Source organism: Eubalaena glacialis, chromosome 19 (genome assembly GCF_028564815.1).
Source record: "Eubalaena glacialis isolate mEubGla1 chromosome 19, mEubGla1.1.hap2.+ XY, whole genome shotgun sequence".
Lineage (NCBI taxonomy): Eukaryota > Metazoa > Chordata > Mammalia > Artiodactyla > Balaenidae > Eubalaena > Eubalaena glacialis.
The window spans coordinates 9767786-9784344 of NC_083734.1; the positions used below are offsets into that span (position 1 = coordinate 9767786).

At 53.3% G+C, this 16559-nt stretch overlaps 3 protein-coding genes across 3 annotated transcripts; all 3 read left to right on the top strand.

Moving 5' to 3' along the window:
- Window positions 1-767: 767 nt before the first annotated feature.
- On the top strand, window positions 768-2442 carry TRAPPC1 (trafficking protein particle complex subunit 1). The gene is made up of 5 exons (XM_061175934.1): window positions 768-807; window positions 918-1016; window positions 1170-1240; window positions 1590-1728; window positions 2025-2442. The coding sequence occupies exons 2-5, from the start codon at window positions 918-920 to the stop codon at window positions 2151-2153; spliced, it is 438 nt and encodes a 145-aa protein (XP_061031917.1). The 5' UTR covers window positions 768-807; the 3' UTR covers window positions 2154-2442.
- Window positions 2443-3010: 568 nt separating this feature from the next.
- Window positions 3011-10775, top strand: KCNAB3 (potassium voltage-gated channel subfamily A regulatory beta subunit 3). The gene is made up of 14 exons (XM_061177132.1): window positions 3011-3648; window positions 5006-5049; window positions 5139-5176; window positions 5416-5495; window positions 6783-6827; window positions 6929-6973; window positions 7188-7231; window positions 7428-7514; window positions 7789-7874; window positions 8020-8140; window positions 8225-8319; window positions 8397-8517; window positions 8670-8758; window positions 9056-10775. The coding sequence occupies exons 1-14, from the start codon at window positions 3407-3409 to the stop codon at window positions 9131-9133; spliced, it is 1215 nt and encodes a 404-aa protein (XP_061033115.1). The 5' UTR covers window positions 3011-3406; the 3' UTR covers window positions 9134-10775.
- A 3745-nt stretch (window positions 10776-14520) lies between these two features.
- On the top strand, window positions 14521-16351 carry RNF227 (ring finger protein 227). Its single transcript, XM_061176236.1, is given in 3 exon segments — window positions 14521-14917; window positions 14920-15036; window positions 15135-16351. Coding segments are annotated over 3 exon segments (570 nt in total). The 3' UTR covers window positions 15191-16351.
- The last annotated feature ends 208 nt before the right edge of the window (window positions 16352-16559 follow it).

The following is a 16559-nucleotide window of genomic DNA, read 5'->3' on the forward strand; positions in this document are numbered from 1 at the left end:
AAGCTGCAGATCAACTTCTGGCACAGGCTATCACTGGTCAACTGAGCTCTTAAGTTTTCACACCCAGAACGTGCAAACTGAAACGGACCCAAATCCAATAGAGGCCTAATTTCCGTCCAGCTGCCTTATTTGCCCCTCAACTGGCTGTGGTCTCAGAGGGGCAGGAACCTCATGCTCCCCACCTCCCCTCTCCTCCCACTGCACCCGTTCTACCCAGGGTCAACTCTCTAGTATATCCCCTCCCATTCCTCCTGTCAAGAAAGCCATAGCAAGGTCCCTAGAATCCCTCCCTCCCTACTATCCCCAAAGAAACTTGGTGAACACTCAGTCACGCCCTCAGACGTCCGTAAAAAGTACGCCGCGCTCAAGCCTAGCCTGAGATCCCCTACCCCGACCACCCCGTTCCAACTACTCTCCACACCTCCAGTCCTCGGCCACGCAGTCGGCCAAGGTGGGGACAAGGGACTGCCCCCCTCCCCTAAGCCCCAGTTCGGCAACACCAAGACACCCCCCTTCCCGCGCCCTACCCTACAATCAAAACCGTTGGCAGCCTCCCGCCCACCGCCCGCAGCCCCGCCTCACTCGCCTCGATGACGTCACCAGCTCAGGACACCTTGTTTTCAGCCGCTCTCACAGCTTCTGGAGCCGGAGAGCCTGGACACGCATGCGCGGATCCGACGGCCACGGATTGGCTGAGAGAGGTATAGGGGCGGGGTGATTGCTCCGCCGCTAGAGCGCGTAGACCCGGTGGGGCGGGGCTCCGCGGAAACCGGAAGTATCGAGTGACGGGCACTCGGAGAAGTTCCGGTGAGTTCGGGGGAGGGGTCCACGTCTGGTTGGAGGGATCCCGGGCTGAGAACTGGAGCCTACGGGGTGTGGGCGGTCCCGGAGCGAGGCTCACATTCTCTGCCCTGCAGATGACTGTCCACAACCTGTACCTGTTTGACCGGAATGGAGTGTGTCTGCATTACAGCGAGTGGCACCGCAAGAAGCAAGCGGGGATCCCCAAGGAGGAGGTGACGAGAGGGCCCCGCGCAACCCGGGTGACCTCATATCTCCAAATGCACATTGTCCCAGTCCAGCTTCTTCTCTCCAAACTCCTGGTTCCTTCCCACCCCAACCCCGGCTCCTTTAAAAACCGAGAGCTAACTCTGCCCCTCTCCCTCCAGGAGTACAAGCTGATGTACGGGATGCTCTTCTCTATCCGCTCGTTTGTCAGCAAGATGTCCCCGCTAGACATGTACGCGTAGTCAGAGGGGTTGTTGAGGGAGGGAGGGAATTTGGGGGTGGGGAAAACTTTCTGGAGTGGAAGGGGCTTTGGCCCCCAGAGAGGGTAAGGAGACAGAGAGAGAGGCTGAGTCCGGGGCAAGAGTGCAGGAGCTGGCAGGAGAGGCGGTGGGGAAGATCTGAAGGTAGAGAGGTTGGGCAACGGGGCTAAATTGAGGGGTGAAGATGGGAGGTGTCTTTCGTCAACCAGCCTCCTACAAACGACATGTTTAGAGAAGAGGGAGTCAATCTAGAGGAGATCAGAAGAATCTCTTTGGGAGAGATTTCGCTTCTATTCCTTAACATCCTCCTCATCTCTGCAGGAAGGACGGCTTCCTGGCCTTCCAAACTAGCCGTTACAAACTCCATTACTACGAGACGCCCACTGGGATCAAGGTTGTCATGAACACTGACTTGGGCGTGGGACCCATCCGAGATGTGCTGCACCACATCTACAGTGCGGTCAGTGCCAGCCCCTCGGACCCTTCCGCCAAAGCTTCAACAGCCATGGCCACTTAGAGCCCCAAGACTCCTTCAGCTTCCCTGCCCTAATCTTACTGTATTGTATCTCTATTGAAGTCAGACTTCTTGGGACCCTTTAGGTCCTTATACACTCCCACCACCAGTTTCTCCCCAAGGAGGGTTTGCCTTCCAGCCCTTGATCGCTGTGCATTCACACACCCCTGAGGTTATAGTAGGTTTGGGGTTGAAAACAAGAAGTGTTCAAAGCCTGGCTCTAACACCCTCCCCCTCCACAGCTGTACGTGGAGCTGGTGGTGAAGAATCCCCTGTGCCCGCTGGGCCAAACTGTGCAAAGTGAGCTCTTCCGCTCCCGACTGGACTCCTACGTCCGCTCTCTGCCCTTCTTCTCCGCCCGGGCTGGCTGAAGGAAGCACTCTACCTCACCCCTCAGAAGAATCCCTGTCTGTCTGGGGCCCTTTGTTTCACCTGAGGGCCCCTACTGGAAGCCCCACGGCCCCAGCTCCTCCATCCCCGTCAAGCCCCTCGGCAGCCCTCCCAGGGGAACAGCCTAAAAAGCCCTCCATGGTGCCCTTCCCATCACAGGAAGGAAGCCTACTGGAGCCTCTACACCTCCAAACCAGGCCCTCTCTCCAGTTTTATCCCCTACCTGACTCTGGGAGAAGTACAGAATAAACTTTTTATCACCCTCTGCGACCTGAGCGTGTTAGTTTCAGTGGTCGATTGGGGCCTGCCCCTCTCATGAAGGCTTGAACCAGGGTTCACATCCCCTGAGCCAGCAAAGAGGCTTTGTCCACGGGTTTCTCAACAGCGGCACTGTTGATGTTTGGGGCTGGATAATATCTTGGGGTGTGTGTGTGGGGGGGGGGGTGCTGCCGTGTACTTTGTTCTGGCCGCCACTCACTAGATGCTGGTAGCACATCTCCATGTCTTTTTCTCTCTCTCTCTCTCTCACATGCGCGCGCGCGCACCCAGATCGTGACAGTCAACAATGTCTCCAGATCTTGCCAAATGTCCCCTAGGGGAGAAAATAGCTCCCCGATTGAAAACCACTGGGTTGGGGGAAGGCCGACTGGCCTCGGGGTGCAGAGAGTAGAACCACCCTCCTGGTTCTGCTCTCCGGTTCCTGTGAGCCCACAGAACACGCTGGAGCTCCGGAAGGTGGGGCTTATGCAGATGAGCGGCAGGTTTTGGCTGGGAGGCGGGCGGCTTTATGCAGATGAGGGGGCGGTGCCTGCATGTTGATTAGCTGGGCCCGCAGCCGACGCGGCTAGGAGTCTATCGGGTCCCGCTGCGGTTCGGGCTGAGGTGGCATCTCTCTTCCGCCCCCCCTCGTCCCTAAGTTCCTACCCTCCGAGGATCGCCCTCGACCTTTACCCTCGTCCATTTCCCCCTCTCCTCCCTGCGCCAGTACCCCCGAATCCTAATCGCTCCACTCGTGGCGCCCCCCGCGTTTCTCCTCTCCGCCGCAAACCCCGCGACCTCCAGCAGCCCGCCCCCGCGAGCCGGATCCTGCCTGGCTGCTCCCGCCGCAACCTCCTCAGCCTTCCCGCTCTTCTAGGGCTCGCGCCACTACACCCCCGGGTGTCTCCCCTCGGGCTTCCCGGTTTCCTCCTCCTCCCGCCCCCTCGGAGCCCCTCCTCCGCCTTGGCCAGCCGGCATGCAGGTGTCTATCGCATGTACCGAGCAGAACCTTCGCAGCCGGAGCAGTGAGGACCGTCTGTGCGGACCCCGGCCGGGCCCCGGGGGCGGTAATGGCGGGCCGGTCGGCGGGGGACATGGGAATCCGCCGGGGGGAGGAGGGTCGGGCCCCAAGGCCCGGGCCGCAGTGGTCCCCCGACCCCCAGCGCCCGCTGGGGTCCTCCGAGAGAGCACCGGCCGAGGCACTGGCATGAAATACAGGTATGGGGGTGGCCGGGCAGCCCGCCACATCTGCTCCCCTTTCCTGACCCCTGAGGCTTCCTGGGATGCTTCCAGGACCCCCCCCCCCCCCGCAAACTTCGCTAAGAAGGTCCCGGCTCACTCCATCTCCTCTTCCCATCACTGGCACTCCCTACATGGGCCCTCTCTTACTCTCCGTCCTTACCCCCGACTAGTAGAAAATCAAGTTTACCAAGGTTGACCAGGCCTGTCAGACCCAGGGGATGCTCCTAAGCTTCCTTCCTTACCCTCAGGAAGGCGAGGGATGCACGGATCTCCAGGCTACACACATACACACACCCACTCCCCTGGATGAAGTGTCCTTGGGTCGTGTCCTGGGAAGATGGGGGAAGGAAACGGCTTCTCACTCTGGCCTGCTCAGTGTGCCTGACCCAGATACTGCCCCCACATGCCCCAAGGTCTCCTGCAACCCTTCTTGGTGGGGAGGGAAGTGGGGCCCTTGGAAGGATGGACCACATCTCTCAACCCCCTGCTGAGGGACAGGGGCCATGTGGGAAAGATGGACTGAAATGTAACCGACTTTATCTCAGAGAACCGCTGGGCTCTCAGGACTACCAGTAGGGGGGAGGGGAGGGGCTCCTGCTTGAGAGTGAGCAGAGGTCACTGATCTGACCCGGCTTTGTCACTTGAGGAATTTGATCCCCTCCATGTGGTGGCCCTGATTGGGAAGCTGAGCGGACTGCCTGGGTGGGGGGTCCTTGGGAGGAGGGGGCTCTCTCGTTTGAAGACAGACTTCACAAGCCAACAGGAGCAGGGGGAGTAGTGAGGGGAAGAGGGAGAACTGGTCTTTCCTCTCATACTCTCCACCCAGGTGTCCTACCTGCCTTTGTTGGAGGCCCGCCTGCCTATCTTATCCAAGGATCCTTGCCTGCCCGAGTGCCTGAACTTAACTTGGTTTACCCCTTCCACCCCAGTGTCTGCCCTTTAGCACAGCACTCTCTGATGATCTGTTTTCACAAACTCATCACAATTAGCCAGTCGCATTCCTCCCAGCCAACCCCCACCCCCGACTCTACACATCCCAGAGATGACTCAAATAAACACAAGACCCACCAGCAGAAACGCTAAGCAGGCAGCGCATCTTCAATGTGATAGGAGGGAACAGAGGCATTGGACAGTGGCTCCAGAGGAACAGTCATTATTTGTTCACTTATGCTATGGCCATAGCACTGCCCAATTCAGTGGGCTCACTGAGTCTAGTTTCTTTGGACTGAGACACCCTGAGGGCATCTCAGTCTGGAAGGAGAGGAGCTGGAGGCTGACAATCTATGTTGCTAATGGAGGCTCTACCCCTTCCTTCTGCCTCTGTGTCCTGCAGGAACCTAGGAAAGTCTGGTCTTCGGGTATCCTGCCTTGGCCTAGGTGAGTTAGAAAGAAGAGGAATTAAGGGAAGGGGCGTTCTTTCATGGCTTGCCCCCACAGGTCTCACTTGCCTGGCTTCTCTCTTGCAGGTACCTGGGTCACATTTGGTTCTCAGATCTCAGATGAGGTATAAGTGATGGGACCTAGAAGCAGGGTGAGGGGGTATGAGGGAACCAAAAAGGGGGGAAATGGACTTGCATAGGGGTTTGGACAACAAGCATGGAGAACGATGGACCCGAGGTTGGAGGATGGGGAAAGCGGAGTGAATGTGGAAACCAAGGTTGAGTTCCGATGGGCTAGAATGCCGTAAGGAAGGTAACTGAGAGGCTGGTTGTTGATCTTCAACTTTTTCTCTCACCATCCTAGACAGCAGAGGATGTGCTGACAGTAGCCTATGAGCATGGCGTAAACCTGTTTGACACCACCGAAGTGTATGCAGCGGGAAAGTAAGGACTGGGGTGAAAAACTAAGTTACACTTGGAAGGCTGAGAGAATATCAGGGCTTTTTGGTTTTCCCCCTAAAGAACCCTGGGAATTCTGCATCACTAAGTTCCAACCTTTCAGCCAATGGGGCCCCGAAGCATTATGGGAACTGTAGTCCCAACATCTGTCTCTCTCCAGCTTTGAGGGCAATGGGGCATACTGTGCAGTCAAAATAAAATAAAACCAACAAATATTTCCTGGACATCATTTATGTGCAACTATGTGAGGATGACAAAGCTAAATTTCAAACATACTATACCACAGCACACATGGCTTCACGCTGGAAATAGTAAAAACCTAGGATGACTATTCCTGTCTCTTCTTTTGGCAAACTCTTCTGCTTATCTTTAAGACTTGTCCCAGATGTCAGCTCTTCCAAGAAGCCTTTGCCCAACTCCCCAAAGTTGGTCACTATCCCCCTCAGCTCCCAAAGCACTTTACACTACCCTCTGATACACAGTTCATCAATTACTCGTTTACAAGGCCATATTCACTGCTCAACTGGGAGGCTCCTCCCTCCACAGAACTTGTCTTGCTCTTTCCCACGTCACCTAAGTACCTATGCAAAGCCTGTCACAGAGCAGGTATCTGATTGAAGGATGACATCAATATGCCCTCAAAAAGCTCACAGTCTAAGTGATTAAACAAACAAACCAAAAGACAAGGAGATACGAAAGATTAAATAACAGTAGCACTTCAGTAAGAGCCCACCATAACTTAAGACTTGTCACACATTAACTCATGATTAAGTGTCAAAAAATTGTGTAGCCAATAAGAGCTATGGAAGCTGACAAGGACTGACCATAGACTACAGCAATCAGAGAACATTTTCCATAAAATGAGGCAGAATCCAAGCTAAATTTTGGAGGATGGGTGGAACTTTGCAGAGACTAAAAGAAGGGGGAGGGCAATACAAATGGTTGGAACCAGATGAGGCAGTGTCCTCCCTGGCTCCACTATAGTTGGTCCCTCTTCTCTCATCCTATTCTATCCCTTCAGCACCCAGAACAGAGCTTGGTACACAGTGATGCACAACTGACATTTGTTGAATGAATGAATGAAAATGAAACAACTATAACCCTAGATTGGGAGCCCCTCTTACTTAGTCTAGGATGGGGCTGACAGCCCAATGGGCTCATTTATGCTCCATTTTACAGGGGAGGAAATTAGTTGAAGGGAAAGGTGGGGAGGAGGGAAAGAAACTGATCCACTTTGGAGGGGTCAGTGCTTCTGCATTGTCTTCCTTCCAGGGCTGAAAGAACCCTAGGCAACATCCTCAAGAGCAAAGGTTGGAGGTAAGACATGTTGGGTGGGTGGGGAGGGCCGGGAGGTTGCTGGGGACATGATCATCCAAAAATCCTTTTCTTGCTGGTTCTACCATTTCTCTTTTTTCCAGGAGATCAAGCTATGTCATCACCACCAAGATATTTTGGGGAGGACAGTAAGTGGCTGCCTCACTATAATTGGGGAGAAGATCTGCAGAGACTGTGTGAAGGTGCATGGGATGGGGGTGGGGACAGCAGTCCCTGCACCTGCTATCCCAGGTCTGCATCCTGCCTGTGAGGACCCCTGAAATCCCAGTTCCTCATGATTCCAGGCCAGCCCTGGTCCCTTATCTTTGACACACCTCATCTTTGACTTACCTTTTCCTACAGGGCAGAAACTGAGCGAGGCTTGAGCCGCAAACACATCATTGAGGGTAAGAGTTAGGGGCTGGGAACCGGAGGTGGCTGGGTATGGAAGCCAGAGGAGTTGGGAACATTCTCTGAAGCTCTGAGTCTGAGGCTTTGAATAGGGAAGCTGGGATTTAGGTGGCCATGGCAAAGGGATAAGGTCTGAATTCTTAGGAAACTGAAGCTCCAGAGCTTACCTTCCGCGCCCCATGCTTACCCCAGGCTTGCGAGGATCCCTGGAACGCCTCCAGCTGGGATATGTGGACATCATCTTCGCCAATCGCTCAGACCCCAACAGTCCCATGGAGGGTAAAAGCAGCACCCCAACCCTGACAGCCCTTCAAAATTGAGCACTTCTCAAACCCTCAGCAGAAGTCAGCCCCTGCTCAGGAGGCCTCCCAAGCTCCACAGTGGAGGCTCAGACCCCAGGACTTGGACAGGGAGGGAGGTGAAGAGCAGATACCAACCTCTCTGACTCCACAGGGATGAGTGGGGCCTTGGTGGGGCAGGCAGAGGTCTGCAAATCTGGAACCCAGGATGCCAGAGGTCTGACAGTGAGGCTCTCCCTCTCCTATGTGCCTAGAGATTGTGCGAGCCATGACCTATGTCATCAACCAGGGCCTGGCCCTATACTGGGGGACATCCCGATGGGGGGCTGCAGAAATCATGGTGAGTGTGCCACCCACCTCGCCGTCCTACAACTTGTTCCCACTTTTCACATGGCCACTCCAAACCCCACTCTACTGGAGGAGGGGGGAGTGGAAGAAAATGGAAGGAGTGCTCTGACCCCCATTTTTTCCCCACCCCAACCCAGGAGGCCTACTCCATGGCCAGACAGTTCAACCTGATTCCTCCAGTGTGTGAACAAGCTGAGCACCATCTGTTTCAGAGGGAGAAGGTGGAGATGCAGCTGCCAGAGCTCTACCACAAGATTGGTTCGAAGTCCCCTCATCCCTACCTTTCCCTCGGCCTCACCATCACCTAGATCCCTTTCCCACATCCAATCCTCTTCCTCTTAGGTGTTGGCTCAGTCACCTGGTCCCCTCTGGCCTGTGGCCTCATCACTAGCAAGTATGATGGGCGAGTCCCAGATACCTGCAGGGTCAACATCAAGGTGAGATCTGGGGGCTCAGGACGGCAGGAGTGGACTATCTGAGGAGTGGTCTTTTGCTGATTCTCCTTGGCCTCCAGGGCTACCAGTGGCACAAAGACAAAGTGCAGAGTGAGGATGGCAAGAAGCAACAAGCCAAAGTCATGGACCTTCTCCCCATCGCTCACCAGCTGGGCTGCACCGTGGCGCAGCTTGCTATTGGTGAGACGCTGCCAGCCCTGGAAACTGCAGAGGACTTGTCTCCTCCTGAGACGCTACCAAACCGCAGACTGGTTTGTCTCTGGGGAGGACCCTCTTCCTCGGAGACACCTCTGAAGTCTGTGTGCTGTTTTTTTTTTCCTTCTCTGGCCCAGCGTGGTGTCTCCGCAGTGAGGGTGTCAGCTCGGTCTTGCTGGGGGTGTCCAGTGCAGAGCAGCTGATTGAACACCTGGGCGCCCTGCAGGTGAGGGGGGAGGGGTGTGTGTGGGGGTGTCAGAGCCGGAGCCCATCTCTGTCCCCTGCCCCAGCAGTCAAGCAAGGCCTTGCTGTCCAGCCCAGAATGGGCCTGTGAGGTCACCCACTACAATGTCCTCGCTTGGCAAATGAGAGGTCCCAGGGCGAGACGGTGAGGCAGGGGCACAGCTGCGACTCTTTCCCTGCCACTTGGCTTCGCTGTGCGGCTCCCCGGCTTTTCGAACCTCATGCCCTTGTTCAGCAACCCTGCATGCACTGCCCTCTCCACCACCCCATTCAATTCCAGGTGCTGAGTCAGCTGACCCCGCAAACGGTGATGGAGATAGAAGGGCTCCTGGGCAACAAACCGCATCTCAAGAAATAGTCCGTCGGGGGCGCAGGGACCCAAACCGGAGCCGCTGCACCCCCCAGAACCGCTCCCCACCCCCCAACCCCCGCCCCCGCCCCCGCCCCCGCCTCCGCCTCCGCCTCTCTCCCGCTCCGGATCCCTCCACGCAGCGGCCGGAGCCAGGGAAGCCCCGCCCACTAACGAGTTCCGGCTACAGTAGCGAAAGCATGAACAAAGCCATATCCTCCCGCAGTGGGGCTTGAGAGGGAAAGTAGTCCGCCGCCCCCTATTGCGTTCTCCTAGGCCTCCCTGCTAATCCTGGGCATGAGCTACTGGGCCGTCCCCTCTCTGCCACTTGGCCTCGCTCCCTTCTCTCTTCCCCTAATCGCCGAGGCCCAGGGGGAAAAAAAAGGCAGATACAAGACCCATGCAGAGTACCTCAAAAGTGGCCCTTGAAATGTCATCAAGGGGTAACAACCTAATATGAAGTGAGTTTTGATGTCATCTGGGACAAAGGAGATGGGGCTCTTACATTCGTTACAAAGGAAGCCAGGCTGGTCCTGGCAGGAAGTAAATGATAATCTTTGGGAAACTAGGACCCTGCCTCAGCCAGGAGGTGGAGGAGGGCTTAAAACCACAAAGAGTGTTGATACTTTGTTCTTGCCGAGAGGGGTAGGGTGGGGAGTGCAGTGACAAAGCACTGATGAGGGAAAATTGATGGCCGATGTATAGCTTGTCCTGGCACAAGTGGCCAGGGAAGCCCTTGGAAAGTACGGTTGGGCCGCACTTCGCAGGAAAAGGTGACAGCCTTTAGGTCACGGCAGAGAAATGGGGCTGACATAAAAAGGTCTGGGGATAAACTTTTGAGCCTTGAGCAGGACTCCCTACCTGGCAGTGGAGGACTGTAGTCTTCCTCCTGGCAATAATCTTAAAGCAATAATGATGGCCCCTCTTGTGTAAGACTTCCCAGGGAACTGTAAATAAAATCTCGGCTTGATCATCACTTACCGCCTCTGAAATTGCTGGGGGCTGAGAGGTTAGGATCTCAGTCTCACATATCTGGGCCTCTAGCACCCTGCCATTAGAAAGGTCCAGTACTACCTTTCCACTGCTCCTTTACCTTAGTGACCCAGGCATCATGCTCCTAGTCACTGCTCTCATCAAGGACCCACGCACCTGATCCGCCAGGCCACAGTTTTCTTCCTTAGAACCCAGAGGCCTGGCTTCATAGCTTTGTTGCTCCTACCTCTGATACTCACTCTTATCCTTGTTTTGTTTTGAAAGTTATATTAGCCATTCGTCTTGTTTCCCTCTTGCCTGATACCCACACATAAGCCAATGAGCTGTCTAGGTGGTTTTCCTGTGGCTGAGGGGGAGGGGCTGTTCTGAGGTTGAGGCTTTGGGATTTGGGGAAGGAGAGAGAAAATGAAAACCGGTCTATGGTTGAAATGATACAGAGACAGGGAAAAGAAATATTATAAAGAAAAAAAAGAAAACAAGTCAAAGGTCAGGTGTGAGAGTGGTGGAAAAGCAGAAGCAAATGGGATTCTGTCAGATCCTTACCCTTATTCTTCCCCAAGGGACACAAAGTGGGTGGAAAGTTATAACCTTTAAAGATCACAAGGCAGGGCAGGATGAGCTCTGCCTCCCTTAAAATATAACCTCACCATCTCCCTTCTTCCCATCCTCACCCTTCCTTGATCCCAAAGCTGGGAGAGCAGAATAAAACCAATTTTCAAAAGAAAGAAGTCAGCAGCATGCCATTCACTGGATTAGCAACCAACCGCATCAACTAATGAATACTTACATCCACTCCTATCATCTCCCACTCATTTTGGAAGACTGTGGAGGAAACAAAGAGGTAAAAATGTGTGACTAAACTATTGTTAGTTATTCTGTAACAAACATACAAGAATTTATAAATTCAAAATAGTACTCTCCTTAAACAGTTACCTTGGAGGGTTGTGCACTTATTTTATTGATGCCTACCCCATTGCTCAAAACATTTAAAAAAGTCCTCTTAGAATTACCTTCAGAGGCAGTTAGAAACCCCTTGTAAGGAATGTTCTAATTTATTATTATTATTATTGGCCGTGCTGCGTGGCTTGCAGGATTTTAGTTCCCCGACCAGGGGTCGCCCCTGGCAGGGAAAGAGTCCTAACCACTGGACAGCCAGGGAATTCCCTCGTTTACCATATTTATCACTCACCTCGTTCATTAATTTAACAAGTATTTATCTATTGAGCCCTACTATGGTACAGCACAGGGACACAGTGGTGAACAAAACCAGACTCAGAACCACCTTTGTGAAGTTTACAGATGGGAAAGGCAAAGAAGTAACAAGTAACCCCCAAACACACACAAACTTTGGTTGTCCAAAGTCCAGAGGAAAGCATGTGGTGTTACCAGAGTCTACAGTAGGTATTTCACACAGTGAGGCTGCATGGACAGCTGAAGGACGAGTGGGTGTTACTAAGGTGAAAGCAAGAGGGTTAGGGGAACAGCGTACAAGAAAGCCTGTGGCAGAAAGGAACAAACTAGCCAAAGGTCTCCAAAGCCAGAATGTCTAAAGAGGGAACAGAACCAGAACGGGAGACATGGGTGGCTTCAGAACATACTGGGCCTTATAGGGCACTTCAGAATATTATCTTTATCCTAAGGACAGTAGGAAACCCTCTAAATCAGTTATCTATTGATACATGACAGATCAACCCCCCAAATTTCATGGCTTAAAACAACTTTTAAAAACTTTTATTTCTTCTCCATGATTCTGTGGGCTGGCCGGGGGCTTCCTCTGTGGTTTTGACCTGGGCTCATTCATGTGGCTGCATTCAGCTGGCAGGGCAGCTGAGCAGGAAAATCCAAAGGCCGCCCTGGTACACCTGGCTGTTAGTGCTGGCTGTTGGCTGGGGCTCCTCCCTTCTCCAAGTGGCCTCATCCACCAGCAAACTTCCTTACATGGTGGTCTCAGGTCAGGGTTCCAAAGGGACAAAGGCAGAAGCTGCAAGGCCTCTGAAGGAATGAGACTCCAGAACTCACACAACATCACTCCTGCCACATTTTATTAGTCAAAGTAAGTCACAAGGTGAGCCCAGATTTAAGGCATAGAGAAAGACCCCAATTCTTGATGGGAGAAGCAGCAAAGTCACGTATCATGGGAATTTGGGGCTATGAAACTACTGCTGCATTAAAAGGTTTTTAACAGGAATGGAAGTGGTGTGTGGCAGGACATAATTGGGCTTGAGCTTCGGAAAGATCACCGTAAGCAGTGTAGAGACAGGCCTGCAGAAGGCCAGAATGACTGTGGAGACTGGTTAAGAGGCTCCTGTTTACAGAGGAGATGGTGGCAGCCTGAACTAGGGTGGTATACTGGAGGGAGAGAAAAGTAGACGAATTAGAGAGATATTTAGGAGGCAAAATGTACCAGGTTTAGCGATAAGCTGGTAAAGGAAAGTGAAAGCGAGAGCGGGATCAAGGATGACACCTAGGTTTCTGGAGTTGAGTAAAGGAAGAGGTAGGAAACATTGGAAGAGATGCTGCTTTGGACACAGAGACCATCAGTTTGGGTTCTTGATAAACAAGAAAGGAAGCTGAGCAGGCAACTGGATATCCAGGTCTGGAGCTAGAAGGGCTTTGGCTGTCAAATACTTTGGGAGCATTTATACAATCAAATCTACCTTAAAAGATTAAGATTTAATCACCAACTGAAGATATTAAAAGATGTGAGGAGATCTCTAAGCACCATTACAAAGAGAAGTTCCAAAAAAAATCTGAATTATGACAGCATCATTGGTATAAGTAGATAGCTTCCCCCAAGTGACCATAAAGACAATAAAACTTAGAAGTTCTGAAAAGATATAAAATAATTAAAAATAATGATATACCTCCTCACAAAAGATTACTCGCTAGGGTTTAAAGAATCTGGTTTTAAAAACCAGCTTTACACTACCTGTTACAGCCAGTGAATGCCATGGGTGTGGAGAAGCCCATCTTATGTTGACCAAAAGAAATGGGTGTTGAGGGACTTCCCTGGTGGCTCAGTGGTTAAGAATCCGCCTGCCAATGCAGGGGACACGGGTTCGGGCCCTGGTCCAGGAAGATCCCACATGCCGTGGAGCAACTAAGCCCTCGCACCACAACTGCTGAGCCTGCGAGCCACAACTACTGAGCCCACGTGCCACAACTACTGAAGCCCGTGTGCCTAGAGCCCATGCTCCACAACAAAGAGGAGACACCGCAATGGGAAGCCCATGCACTACAATGAAGACCCAATACAGCCAAAAAATTTAATTAATTAAAAAAAAAAAAAGCATTGATAATAAAAATGGAGCTTTAAAAAAAAAAAGAAATGGGTGTTGAAAACGTTGGGTGTTTACTGTGTGGGTGTTTACTGTGTGCCAAGTATCATTCTAAGCACCTTGGAATTAGTATATAAGCTGATTCAATCCTATTATCATCCACATGTTATAGATGAGGAAACCAAGTCCCAGAGAAGTTAAGTAACTTGCTCAAAGTGTCACAACTGGTAAGCGGGCTCTAGAGTCTGTGCTATGAACCTCCACAACAGAATCTGGACCGCAGGTCCAGGAAAGGAGGGTGAGGCGGCAGCTGAGGGGTGGGTGTGGCACCATGAGGGAACGTGGGCTGTGAGTATTATGTCCTGTTTACCTGTGGCAGAAGTCACACCCCTGAGTCAGAGCTCAGGCTGGGCTGCTTTGCTGCAGCCATCGTGGTGTATGGGTGTCCAGGCCTGGCTACTCAGGAAGGATAGGATTCCCAGCATTCCTAAGGCCATGGTCCTGGAATCTAGGGCCCTCCTTAGGCTGAGATGTCAGCTGGGAGTTCAGCAGTTTGAGAATAAAATTTGGGAAGCCAGCCTTACAAGAACACAGGGAGGTCGTATATAACAAGGAAAACTGAGGGCAGCATCTGCTCAAACGCCCAGGAGCCCACTAAAGATTGGGCAGAATGGGCGGTGTCACTGGCTTACGAAGTACGTTTGGGTGGGTTGTGAAAGAGTGTGAGAAACCCTGTGCCAGTGGCTGAGGGCCCGGGCCCAGAGAGGGAACTGGGGATTGCACACAGTAGAATTAAGGAACGCTGGCTCTGCGTGGGGGATAAAGGAAGGCATGGAGGGAGTGGGGGTGGGGGGGCGTGCCGCGACTTCCCCTCCCCAGCCCTCGCACCGCCTGGCCCGCTTCCCCCACTTCGCCATGGCTGGCATTCGGGGTCTCGCACCTCCACCGCCCACAGGCGTGCTGCCGCGGGGAGCGGCCTGACCGCCGCGTGACGCCTCAAGAGGGGCAGGGGGTCTCACTATTAAAAGGGGCAACAGGCCTCGGCGTGGGCCCCAGAACAGGCCCGCTCCTTCTGTCTACGGAGCCGGCCGCGTTAGCGACGCCCTCGAGTCCGCGGCGGGCACGATGCAGCTCCTGGTGAGGGTGCCATCTCTTCCGGAGCGGGGCGAGCTGGACTGCAACATCTGCTACCGGCCCTTCAACCTCGGGGACCGCGAGCCCCGCCGCCTCCCCGGGACGGCGCGCGCCCGCTGCGGCCACACGCTCTGCACCGCTTGTCTGCGCGAGTTGGCGGCGCGTGGCGACGGCGGCGGGGCGGCCGCGCGCGCAGTGCGTCTGCGCCACATCGTCATGTGCCCCTTCTGTCGCGCGCCCACCCCGCTCCCGCGCGGCAGGGTCACTGAAGTCGCTGTCGACCCGGGCTTGTGGTTGCGCTTGGAGGCAACAGCGCGGGCCGCGCACGAATCTAATGGGGCGGGTGGTCCGGTTCGGCAAAGCGGCGATGTGGACCGAGAGGCCGATGACGAGGACAAGGAGAGAAGGGGGCGGGGCCTAGGAGCGCGGGATGGCGTGAGCTCCTGCGGCCCTGGGCCCGGGTGCTGGCACCCGCGCGCAGGTGGCGGCGCCCGCTGCCTAGCAACGGTGAGGGGCCGCCCGGGTAGGCAGTGGAGGGACAGCGCCCCGGAACGCCGGTTCGGCTGCGCCCTTCCGCTGCCACTAACCGTCCTTCTTTCCCCCAGTGCTGTACTGTCCGGAGATCAAGGACTCGGCCCACATGACCCGCTGCACGCTGTAACCGCGGAACCCTGAAGCCACGGAAGAAGAAAGGTGGGAGCTGCATTCTCGGGGCACGCTGTACTACAAGGAACTGGTACCAAGCCCACCCCCTGTCATATCCCGGATTGTCACGGATGAGGGAGGTGAGCCAAGGGCAGGAGGGAACGCCCTGGGAGGTGTTGATGCTGCGCTGGGTAGGCTCCTAGACGAATCGCCCCCATCTACTGACTGTGCCAGCCTTGCATGTTCAGGATGGAATGGCCCAGGGAGGATAGAAACAAAGTCTACGTTCCCGTGGGAAGAAGACAGACTATTTCCCTAGCTGTGACTTTGGCTTTTGTCCAGGGCAGCTCTGGTGTGTGGGAGCAACAGGTCCCATTTTAGCAATTCTGTGTCAATGATTTGGAAGTTTAAAAACGATGGAACAGGAGAGAAGAGGCTGATTTCCATGTCATATTAATCTCACTTCTCTAGCACCTAAGAGAACTGAGAAAAATAAACCATACCCACCCTACTCCCTCCGCTGGTATGCCTACTAGTTTCCCCATTCCCAGTACTGTGTTCGTAAAATTGTCAAGACGCATCCCCACCTATGAGGTTAGGAGCCTCGCTTCATTTCAGAATCTCCCTTCAACCTGTTAGGGCAGGTATGACAACGTCCAAAGGGCATTTATCCGAGTCACCTCATTAGGGCCTATCAAGGATAGGAGGGAGAGCCATTTGGCAATGGCAGTGAATTGTAAACTTTTGACATGTTATTTTTACAGCCACAAGGAAACACTGTCACTACTGAAAAAAGATGCTCATCATACAATTTTAAACTTGTGTCCCATATTTAGACATCACCTATTTCAGGGCAGGGGTTCAGTTTAAAAGTCCTGTTCGTATCTTGTGATCGTAGAGTTACAGCCAAGGACCAGCAGCATCAGCATCACTGGGAGCCTGTTGGAAGTGCAGAATCTCAGGATTTCACTTCTGACTTACGGAATTAGACTCTGCATTTTAACAAGAATCCCAGGTGATCCATTTAAATAAAAATTTAAGCAGCACTGGTCCAGGTCCTAGACTATGTTGCATTTTCCCCTGAGTTAAAAAGGGGAACTTATTAAGAATAAACCTCAATTTTTCTAACTATGTTTTTACCTTTTTCCTTTCATTAAGTCTGAAGTCTCAGCTTAAATATTCCCTCTTTGGGGAGGTCTTTCTCAGCTTTCAATCTGGTGTAGCCCCCTCCCTCGCCCTCTGTAATACAATGCCTTGTTTTATTTTTTCACTACTTTTATTTTCTGATATGTGTTTTGTTGGTGTCCTGCACTACAGTGTAAGTTCCATGACAGCAGTGACTAACTTGTGACTGTTGTATCTGCAAGGGCAACAGCAGTGTTTTT